This window comes from Octopus bimaculoides, chromosome 22, assembly GCF_046866305.1.
Source record: "Octopus bimaculoides isolate indiv1 chromosome 22, ASM4686630v1, whole genome shotgun sequence".
Classification (NCBI taxonomy): domain Eukaryota; kingdom Metazoa; phylum Mollusca; class Cephalopoda; order Octopoda; family Octopodidae; genus Octopus; species Octopus bimaculoides.
Window position 1 is genome coordinate 11,268,196 of NC_142949.1, and position 12,330 is coordinate 11,280,525.

At 35.6% G+C, this 12,330-nt stretch overlaps 1 protein-coding gene across 5 annotated transcripts in view; it reads right to left on the reverse strand.

Moving 5' to 3' along the window:
- LOC106880532 (alpha-1,6-mannosyl-glycoprotein 2-beta-N-acetylglucosaminyltransferase) overlaps nucleotides 1–12,330 on the reverse strand; it is a 472,677-nt gene that overhangs the window by 5,871 nt on the left and 454,476 nt on the right. For all 5 annotated transcript variants that reach the window (XM_089339717.1, XM_089339718.1, XM_089339719.1 and 2 more), the window contains one exon: nucleotides 1–10,592. This exon is cut by the window's left edge and continues 5,871 nt beyond it. In XM_089339717.1, coding sequence (XP_089195843.1) covers nucleotides 10,337–10,592 — 256 coding nt within the window. In that variant the 3' untranslated portion in view covers nucleotides 1–10,336. The remainder of the gene's footprint in view (nucleotides 10,593–12,330) is intronic.

A 12,330-nucleotide genomic window follows, 5' to 3' on the forward strand; every position in this document is an offset into this window, starting at 1 on the left:
TATATATATATATATACACACACACATGAATGATGGTTAAACTTATGTTTTCTATTAGTCACTAAATCTAATCATATATGCAAATTAGTATTAATGATATGGAAAATACTCAATACCTTGGCAGAAATTATTATTTTATTTAGGTCAAGTCAACTTCTTGCTACCCTGAGTTTGTAGGCACCCAAGGTAGTCAGGCAAATTGCAACTGGAAAATGATGGTCTGCACATTTTCACTGTAAATAAAATGTCACTGACCTCCACTACAGTAGTGAGTATTCTCCCCCCCGTCCAGTTAATACTAAATGGATGTAATCCCCCCAGCCAATGCTGTTCAGTACAACACTCCTCATTTTATCATACTTTCTCCCCATCATCATATCTTATGACTAATCAACTATATATCAGTGTGCAAACAAACCCCTTCAATTTTCCCCTCACAACTTGCCTGAAGATCATACATACTTGCAAGTGAAACTCAGAGTAGTAAGAGGGTGACTTGACTAAAATAAGATATTATATATATATCGTTGCTATTAAGCAAAAGTGTCGTAAGTCCAAAATGTTGCTTTTTCAGAAAACAAAAAAATAGTTTCACCATCCCACTTCTTTCTACATTAGCAACAGTTTCAGCTTAACAATAATACTTTGTAGGGTGCATAAAATCGTAACTCCATGTATGTACGATATTTTCAGTCAGAAATATTTTTGCAAAACTGTCATATGTGGGAGTTACTACACTTTTGAAAAATGCTAAACCATTGTACTACACTTTTGACAATTTTTGATATCTTGGCATGTGAAGCAGCTGGAGATACGATAGTTTGACCAGAAGAACCGGCTATTGCAAGCAAAATTAAATATTGAAAAAAAAAAAAAAAAAAAAAAAAAAAAAGCATTTGGCTAAATTTGGACATACGACAGTTTAACATAATAGCAACGAGATATATATATAATTATATAGAGGCAGGGATGTGACATCATTAATTGAAATGTTTCTTTACTTAGTAAATAGGGAGCTCTTGGAATATTTCAGATTGGGATAGTTTATAATTTAGTTATATGGAAAATAAAAATTAATTTCTTTCACCTTCCCTAATGAAATGTCTTAGCCAACCTCCCTCCTCCCCTATTCTCTCATCACCACCACAAAAGAAAACAAAAGTTGGGGTGGGGGGAGTCTGAATTCACAAACGTTGTTATAGAGAACATTGTAGAAAGCAAATTAGAGGTCTGTGCAATGAGAGTAAATATATTTCACTGTAGACTGCAAGAATTATTGCTTCACCTTCTCGTACCTTGTGGTTGAAATATTCTTTCCAACTGTTCCAACCCACCCTTATGTATAGATGTTTTCGATCTAGTTTGGATTCTTTGCAATCAAATTCGATTGCAAAGAATTCAAATTTGATGGCAAAGTAGTACAAATTTGATGGCAAAGAATTCAAATTTGATTGCAAAAAATCCAAACTAGATCAAAAACACTTATAATGTTGGGTAACCATGTATCTCTACCACAGCTAGACAGTTTCTGTCCCTCTATCATAGTTTAGACTCTCAAACCTTCCCTCAGTCAAGGCATCTTTCTTTTCTCCTGTTTTTGGCTTTTCTGAGTGACCTCACTGGTGCAACATAAAAAGCACCCACTACACTCTGTAAAGTGGTTGGCAGTAGGAAGGACATCCAACCACAGAAACCTTGTCAAAGCAGACACTGGAACTTGACACATTCTTCTGACTGTCAGTTCCTGCCAAACTGCCCAACCCATGCTAACTTGGAAACTGCATGTTAAATGACGATGACGATAAACTGAAAAAGAAAAATCTCAAATGAAGTACGAAATAATATTTGATTATCAATATATTTGAACAGTGTAGGTTATGAACTAAACAGAACTTAAATTGTTGTAGCTATTATTGTTAAATCCCAGGTCAGTCCTCATTGAATAGATTTGTTGTTCTAAAGGGTTCAATCCATGACCATCCCATCTGTGCTTAAGGTATGTCTTCAAATCTTATTAAGAGAGTAGACTATGATGTGAGGAAGGTTTGGCTGCTATTTGTAACAAGTTAGCCAACCACGTCCAGGGTCTCTCAAAGGTTGAGCCCTAGTACATTGACCCTGAAAGGTGGAGTTGATCTTGGTGGGATTTGAACTCAGAGCATAGAAACAAATGAAATGCTGCCAGGCATATTGTCTGCCATGCTGACAATTCTGCCAGCTTGCCACAATAATAATAATAATAATAATAATAATAATAATAATAATAATAATAATAATAATAATAATAATAATAATAATAATAATAATAATAATAATAATAATAATAATAATAATAATAATAATAATAATAATAATAATAATAATAATAATAATAATCATAATAATTGTCTCTGATTTAGGCACAGAGCCAACAATTTTAAGAGCCTTAGACCGCAGCTCTTGGCAGGATTTGAACTCAGAACTTACAGAGTTGGAGAAAATACCACAAAGTAATGCTCCAAAAGGTCTGCCAACCTATTGCCCTGTCTAGTAATAAGGGCAAAATGTTAAAAAAAAAAAAATCACAAATTAGTTTCATAAGGTTATAAGCATTCAGTGGTGGTGGTGGTGGTGTGTGTGTGTGTGTGGGGGGGGGAGAGAATTAAGCTGTAATGGAATCTAAAAACCGATGCTTTAGTTGTTTGCTACTGGGTTTTGGGGATTGAAAGAGAAAGTAGGAAGTAAGTTTTCTCAGGAATTTTAACCATTTGGTGTTCGAATTATTCTGTCAAATGTAATTCTTATTATTTATTCACATTGTTTTGAATTTATCATGCAATGTCCTGTGGATTTAAGTATCTGGTGATGTAATTGTTTATTTTTTAGAATGACATTGTAGAGTAGGTGAGAAAGGTCAGATATGGCCAGTTTATAAGCTAAAGGGTTAAAAGTAAAATTTTGATTGAGATAGGACCAAAGATCAATAATGCTTACTACTGAATGTAAGTGCTCGTTAGTAGATTAATTAATTGGATCTTCATTTGGTTTCAATAATGGGTCATCAGTTGTTCAATTAACTGAATTCCCTGTTCATAAAATTTGTGTGTATATGACTGACCATTTCCATTGACACATGTACCATTTATGTAATTTCCAAGTACCATGAGAATTACATATGTGACAAGGGTGGATGGTTTGAATTGCAATTAGTTACAATCTACTCAGCAGGCTTCAGCATAGTTTCCATCAACCTACATTCACTCACAAGGTTTGAGTTAACCCAAGGCCGCTGTAAAATACATTTGTTTAAGATGCTGTACAGTGAGTTTGAACCTGGATTCTTGTGGTTGTGAACTTCTGAACCATTTGGCCAAGCTACAGCTAAACATAGTGTTGGTATTCTATGACGTTTAACTAGATGACACAACACCAATTGTTTTTGTTCCATATTTAAATTGGTAGTTGACACAAGACGGTATCGATCAAATTATTGGACGTTGTTACACCCTGCTGGCTAAGCAGGCATGTCAACATTCCCCCCTAAGCAAAACACCATTCCAGTGCAGGGTCAACCCAATTACAGCTGAGTGCACTGCAGCAATGTGAAAGTTATGTTTTGCTCAAGAACGCAAAGCACTGCCTGGTCTGGGAATTGAACCCACAATCTCATGATTGTGAATGTAACATCCTAACCACTGAACTACATTCCTCCACAGATCACCCATAAACAGATAAATTGAATTCCTAGTTTCTTATTTTTTCTTCAGTTTTTTAAACCTTATTCTAGAATTGTGATATCGCACATGGTTTCTGGGATTACAACCTACAGGACATTTCTGAAGACAAAGCAACAAGGAATTAGGAAGGAAATAAAATTTGTATCAAGGTGGGACAGTAGTAGCTATAGTAGAGACAATGGTTGTAGTGGTAGTAGCAATGTTATTGGTGGTGGTCGCTGTAGTTGTTCAGGACAGTCTCTCTCTCTTATAATGTTATGACATTTCATAGACTTTATTGTAAAGGTTACTCTCATCAGTTCAACTTGTTTACTCTGAACAATTCCTACCGGCTCTATTTCTTTATCAGTGGATTTTTTATTAGAAATACACAACAACAATAATAATGGTAGCAAATAAAAAAAAAAAAAAACATTAACAATCAAGGTAGATTGTATCTGTATAAAGGTAAGTTAGGGTAAGATAATGACAGACTGCTTTAGTATAAAGATAAGCTAATGGTGAATTGCTTAACGATGGCAACAGACTAATACTCTGCTATCAGAAAAATTATCAACCAGGTCAAATGACCTCAGATTAAATAGTTCATTTCAATATAGGTTATTAATACCCACCTCCAATCACCTTGTTCTGTCACCAGTAACATTCCCCGCCACCCTTTTTGTTGTTAATTATAATTGTTGTCATGACGATGTTGTGCTAATTTATTTAAAGACTCTTGTTTTGGAAGATCCTGAATGAAATATATTTTTCATTTAAGGAATGGGGAAAGGAAAAAGAAAGTCTTTCATTCCACTTTTAACCAATTCCATATGTTAATGAATAATGAAAGTGGCTGTGTGGTAAGTAGCTTGCTTACCAACCACATGGCTCTGAGTTCAGTCCCACTGCGTGGCACCTTGGGCAAGTGTCTTCTACTATAGCCTCGGGTCGACCAAAGCCTTGTGAGTAGATTTGGTAGACGGAAACTGAAAGAAGTCCATCGTATATGTGTGTGTGTGTGTGTATGTTTGTGTGTCTGTGTTTATCTGCCCCACCATCGCTTGACAACCGATGCTGGTGTGTTTACGTCCCTGTAACTTAGCGGTTCAGCAAAAGAGACTGATAGAATAAGTACTAGGCTTACAAAGAATAAGTCCTGGGGTTGATTTGATCGATTAAAGGTAGTGCTCCAGCATGGCCGCTGTCAAACGACTGAAACAAAATGTATGTGTTTGTTTGTATGCATGTGTGTATGCATGCTTGTGTGTGTGAATGTGTATATATGTTTATATCTGTATATTAGATATGTGTTTATGTGTATGGAAGTAAACATCGAAAAGAATATAGAAATAAGATGTTATAAAATAATCCTCACAACGAACTCGATCACATTAAGTTAAATTACACCTTAATTAAGATCAAAGAACCTACAAACCCTTTGATGATGTTTAGTCGATATTTTTGAATTAAACAATAAATCTAGGTTTTTTCCATTTTTGGACAAAAACAAGGATATAAGTCATTTAAGTTAAAATACTCAACAGAAAATAAAATATATGTGGGAGTTTGAATGTAATTAAGGAATCTTAGAGGAATCACCTCCAGGCTTTTTCTGTTTTGTTGCAATATCATAAATGCCATAACCATTGATTATTGGGTAATCTACTTCAAGATTGGTTCTATAGAAAGGCTGAAATACCTAGAGGTAGTTTAGCCTTGTGGAACCTGGGACATCAATGTTTATTGCAAGTTACATTAAGATGTTCATCAGGTGGTACTTCTTCAACTCAGAATGATATAGAACCATTCATAGCTTCTATTTGTAACTAGATAGACTTAGCTGTTCAATCATTAAATGTCTCGGTTCATGGGACATTTCACAGACAGGAGTAATGTGACTGTCCATTCCAACAGCAGTCTGCACTCTGATAACCTATCAACTTGAGCTGATGTGATTTAATGAAACTCTGAAGAAATGAACCATTTTGGTAGAAGATTCACATTTCAAAAGAGACATTGATATAAACTGCTCCAAAGATGGTAATGTTCAAGAAGTTTTGCAGATTTTAGTATGGTTAGCAGAATATTTTTGATTGTTTGTTATTTAGTAAGCTGGAGTTCTGAAGAACATGAAACTGAACTAGAATGCCATAGCGAAAAAACTACAGAGAATTAATGGTATAAAGAATAGAATGGAAGTTAGAAAGACTGAATGCCACAGATAAAGGTAGAGAGGGGCAATAAACAGTTTAGGGAAGTATTTTAGGGATTAAGGAATGGTTTGGGAAGTTAGTTTGAATACAAAGAAGTAAAATTTAAGTCTTTTCTATTATGTTTAAAATATTCAAGTTGCTATAGCAATAATCTACTGGATTAGGAGAGATATCATTATAAGGCTTATCAAGAAAAACTTAGGAGTCCACTCTGCTCTGAGTGACACTCATGAGAGGGGAGGGGGGAGTTGAACTCTCAACTCAATATTGCAAAATAATAAAAAGGCATCATTGCTTACAGAGTGCTTTCTCAATCTATAGCCTTTATATATACAGGGTGTCTATAAAGTCTGTGTGCAATTTCAAATACCTACAGCTTTATATTTGATAGAAGTAATCTGTAAGAAAGCTCGATGTTTCTAGTTTTTTTTTTTCCTTGTCTTTGGAAAATTGGTTTATTATGTGTTTTAACTACTATTTTTTTAATCTTTTTCTTTAAACTTCAAAATGTCTTATTTTTGTGGAATTGCTGTTGACCTATGGCTTCCCTGCAAAGAGGAAGGAAACTCTGTTCTTTGGTTAGATGAGCTAAAATCTACTGTTGCTGTCCAAAGGTTTAGAATCCATTATTCAACCAAACTTCAATCTTCAGAGGACATGCAAACAAGGATAATTGATGTGATAGATGGTATTACTGAAAAACCAGCTGCAAAATATTTTTCATATAACCATTTGTGTATGGAATGATTGTGGACATATTGAAAATTAACAATCCCAATAATTAATTTAAATACTTGTTCTTTCTTATACTTTTTACCAGATTAGTTCTGTCATGTATAGCTATGACAAGTATTTTAAATTGCACACGGATTTATAGACAATCTGTAGATATGTAATGTTATAGGGTTATTAAAATAATTACTGAAAGCCAGAGATAAAAGTTACAATGTGTATGTATGTGTGTGTATGTATATAATATGACCGAGGTCACCATTTCATTCCTTATTCCCTCTCACGGTTTTCAAGATGAAAATCTTAGCAACCATGAATAAGGTTGCTCCTAGTTATAGAAAGACGAATAAGCACTAAAAGTGTTGTTTGCTAGTTTGACACGATAACCTTATCTGCTCACGGTAAGAGTAACCATTGAAAGACACAATTACACATACTAGTCAAAAGCATAACTTCTCTTGGAACCATTACCAGAAACTAAAGAACTAACTAGTCTAATCTAATAACATTATTCTATGATTCTAGGACCATTATTAGTAAATAGATCAGTAAAACATCGCAACAGCCCAGTAATTTGGTTTCAGGCATGGAAATTTCTTGTAAATTCCAGGAAAAAAATTAGGGATAAAATTAGGAGATACAAACATTGATGTAGTCCTTAACCCTTCAGCATTCAGATTATCTGACCAGTGTAATGCTTGTTTATTCACCTCGTTTACAATTAATCCTGCATTATCTTTTAGCTTTGAGAGTTCAATGATGTGGGTGTTTATACTGAGAATGACACTCTTGGATAGGTGTGAGAGGCTGGATCTGACCAGTTTGAACATAAAAAAAAACAGGGAGAATATTTGGGCTGGATATGGCCGAATGCTAAAGGGTTAAATTGTAGAATTGTATGATGATGGGTCACATAAGAGGGGAAGGGGATGAGGTGAGTAGGTTCTAGAATTGCATTTAAATATTTAATAAGGAGGGTCAGCTTGTAAATATTTGGTAGGGGTCTTAAAAAAAAAAACCTGACATCCTCTTGAATTTTGGGAGTAAATTCTACAAGATTCCAAATAGGTCCTGGCCTTGTAGAATTTCATTAGGAAGTCCCTTATGTAATAGACAAAGGAATCTCTCTCTTCTTCCTTTCTCCCACTCTCTCTCTCTCTCTCTCTCTCTCTCTCTTCCACTCTTTCATCTCATCTCCCAAGAAATCATGGAGATACTGAAGTAAAACATTATTTTTTGTTTTCCAGGAACAGATATTCCATTTTTTTTTTCCAGAATAGCCCGCTTGCTTTAGCATAGCAATGACGTCTTGCCTCAGTTGTTTAGCAGTGGTGGAAGTGGCTAGGTAGTGGTGGTGAGAGGAGGTGGGTGAGGGGTCAGAATATGATAGGACAAATTTACAAAAAAAAAAAATTCTAACTGGTTTCTTTATTATTATTATTATTATTATTATTGTTATTATTAGCAATTTCACCGCCCACAATCAAATGAAGCCAGACCAAAATATAGTTTTTTTTTCCCTTTTTTTTTTTTTTTTTTAGAAAAAGACAACATTGGCAAGAAAAATAAAAAAAAAAAAGTGAAGGGGAAATTTTCCACAGCCAGATAAAGAATTGATTCCATTGAAGTCAGCAGATATGGTGGAAAATAATAATAATGAAAAAAAAAATAATAATACATTGAAAGAATAAAATCAAGTCATAAAAATTAATAATAGTGAAAAAAAAAAAATGCTTTCAAATTTTGGCACAAGGCCGGCAATTTTCAAGTGGAGAGGGGGACAAGTCGGTTACACTGACCCCTAGTACATGACTGGTACTTTACTTTGTTGACCTCGAAAGGATGAAAGGCAAAGTTGACCTCAGCAGGATTTGAACTCAGAACGTAAAGAACCGAACAAAATGTCTCTAAAGCATTTTGTCCAATGCGCTAATGATTCTGCCAGCTCACCGCCACAATAATAATAGAAAATAAAATTAACAAAAAAAAAAAAAAAATTAATCATAATAAAAGTATTTATCAACTGTTGAGAAATGAAAGGCAAAGTTGACCCTGGCATAATTTAAAGAAACAAACAGGTAAAAAAAAAAACAAGAAAATACTGCAAGGCATTTATTCCAGTTTCCGCCATCTGATTTCTGCCAAACCACTGTGGTTATTATTGATTAATAATAATAATAATAATAATAAACCTTTCTACTGAAGGTACAAGGCCTGAAATTTTGTGGGGAAGGAATAAGTCGATTACATTGGCTCCAAATGCATAACTGGTACTTATTTCATCGACCCTGAAAGGATGAAAGGCAAAATCGACCTCGGTGGAATTTGAACTCAGAATGTGCAGACAGACGAAATACCGTTAAGCATAATAATAATAATAATAATAATAATAATAATCATTTCTGCTGAAGGCACAGGGCCTGAGGTTTTTGAGGGGAGAGGGCTTGTCAATTACATTGACCCCCAGGGCTTGACTGATACTTATTTTACCGACCCTGAAAGAGATGAAAGGCAAACTCAAGTTTGGCAGAATTTGAGCTCTGGACGAAATACCATTAAGCATTTTACGCGGCACGTTAACGATTCTGCCAGGTTGCCATCTTAATAATTAATAATGGGGGAGGGGGTACATTGACTGCAGTGCATAACTGATACTTATTTAATCGACCCTGAAAGGCAAAGTCGACCATGGCAGAATCTGAACCCAGAATGTAGAGACAGATGAAATACCACCAAGCATTTCACCTGGCATGCTAATGGCTCTGCCAGCTCATCACCTTAATAATAATAATAATAATAATAATAATAGTAATAATAATCCTTTCTACTATAGGCATAAGGCCTGAAATTTTGGAGGAGGGGACTACTTGATTAAATTGACCCCCCAGTGTTTCACTGGTACTTAATTTATTGATCTCGGTGGAATTTGAACTCAGAACGAAGCAACAGACAAAATACTGCTAAGCATTTTGCCTGGCGTGCTAACGATTCTGCCAGTTCGCTACCACCATAATTAATAATAATAATAATAATAATAATCACAGAGTAAGAAGGCAGATTAACAATGATGTGCGGATGTTTGGTAGAACGGAGCAGTAGTAGAGAAGAATGAGACTTCACCAGTTGAGATGATGAGCAGTTAGATCTATTGGCAAACAATAGAACATTGGAAGTAGGAAAAAAAAAAGATAAAACAGCCAGGCAACAGTTGTTTTTTTGTTGTGTTTTTTGTTTCCTTTTCTCTTTTTAACATTACATCACAGGATCTTAACACTCCAGTTTCCAGCAGGTCGTTTTAGTTCAGCAGTGGAAACTAAACCTGTTAATTCAGTTTTTTTAGTAAGGGAGAGACATCTCAGACGACTACACCACCTTCTCTCTGTCTGTTTGTCTCTACTGTATCTGTAATTGTAGGGAAATGGTTGTGTCGACTGTATAGCACCAACCATAACTGTTAAATGGAGCCAGTTAGATGAGATCACATTTCACGCTGTACGTCTTGTCGTTTCTTTCATTTTTCCTTCGTTTTTGTAGAATCAAAATGATTTGGTTCCATCCATCTTCTTCTTCTTCAATTTATGACAAGACAGTAAATGTTATTTATTGAATTGCTTGATCAATGTTATCAAGATTTTGAAACAAAAGAAAAAAAAAAAAGAAATTTGTTTAATCTATGTCAAAAACCGAGAAGCGTTAAGACCTTGTGATATTAGGGTTCTTAATAAAACTCAATTCTGAAGTGTTTCTATGGATGAAACTGTAACACAGTTGTCTGTCCCTGTAGTCTCCCCAGCCTCCGTTTGGTTTCGGATCACGTAGACGTAAACCGGAAACGCCGGCCATTGTGATAACGTTTGGGAAGAAGTTTTGTTTATTATCAAGCAAAAGTTTCTCAACTGCTTTCTTTTTTGCTTCTGGGCTACAAACCTTTCCTTTGTGATGGACACCACTGGAAAATAAAAACAAAAAAAAAACATAATGATGTGGCAATGATTTAGCATTCAGATTGTTCTGTCAAATATAAGGCTTATTTATTCACATTCTTTAAAGTTAATCCTGTATTATCTTGTAGTTTTTGAGATTACAAAGTGATGACTCAGTTCTATATTTAAGAGATGAGGAATTATGTACATTATTTACATTTGACAGGATATTTGTCCTCATCTTGTTTGTTGTTAACACAACACTTCGGCTGATACACCCTCCAGCCCTCATCAGGTGTCTTGGGAAAATTTCGAACCTGGATTCTCATTCCTAAAGTATTTTTCGATGTTGTTGTTATTATTATTATTTATTCAAGTCACTGCCTGGAATCGAACTCAGAATCTTGGGGTTAGTAGTCCGCACTCTTAACCACTACACCATATGCCCGGGCATATGGCATAGTGGAGACATATAGAGAAACTCCATCAAAAGCTAGCTATATTTTTCTGATGGCACCTAAGAGTGGATGAATGGTTGACTGACCAAAGGCTGAAGGGTATATCAGCCGAAACATTGTGTTAACAACAAACAAGAAGAGGACAAATATCTGTCAAATGTAAATAATGTAAATAAAGTGATGATTGTTCATTTTGCAAATGACATTGCAGGGTAGGTAAGAGAGGCTGGATCTGACCAGTTTGAAGACAAAACAGGTAGAATATTTGAGCCGTATATGGCTGGTTTAAGTGCTAAACTAACAATAACATAAATGCTACCCAGCTCACCATCGTCATCAAATATTTCATTTTCCATGCTGGCATGGGTTGGACAGTTTGACAGGGCCCAACAAGTTGCAGAGGCAGCACCAGGCCACAATGTCAGCTTTGGCATGGCATTTACAGCAGGAAGCCCTTCCTAACACCAGCTGTGTAAAAATTTAATTCAATGACACAATAGTGACAACATAGGTGCTATGGTTGGTTTGTTACTGACAAGTGACAAGTCCCTTAACCCTTTGGGGGGGGGTCTCTGGGGTGCTTCAGCCATGCAGCATATCTAGGGTGAGAAAGCCTGGCAGAGCCCATCCCTCTCCAGGCTAAACTCATTTCTACAGCTGAGTGGACTGGAGCAATGTGATATGAAGTGTTTTTGCTCAAAAACACAACGGATCACCCAGTCCAGGGATTGAAACCAAAATCTTACAATCATGTTGCATTGTTGCCTTTATTGAACTCATAAAGCAAAATATGCTGAATATGCTCCTTTGTCACTTCCATTATAGCTTTGAAAAAATAACTGTTAAAATCAAACTGCACTCTTCAAAACTTGCACTAAGAATAAGTACAAGGTAAAATTACTACCTGCTTTAATAGCAAGTTGATGCAGGTAGTTTATCGTGTCCCCCTCTGACTTTTAGTTCATGCAATTGTATAAAAACGCATTATTTATGGGATGACCTAATACTCATATTTAAATACAAAGAAACAGGAAAAGTGATAAGAAAGGAACAGCTAAAGTGTGGTGGGGTGATGGGTCACATTCCCCCCAGAACAAATAGTATGCACAACTGCAATTTGTGATAATGATTGCAATGGTGTCATGGTGGAGGAGGGCCAGTGGCACTTGCTGCAGCAGCCTATCCACCACACAGAGTTCATTTCTCCAACAGGCTGCTGTTATCCTTATTTTGCAGAGGTGATTGATAGTACGGGGTTTAGGAACACGATGTCTCGATAGCAGCTGGTCAGGCTCCCTGTATTTCT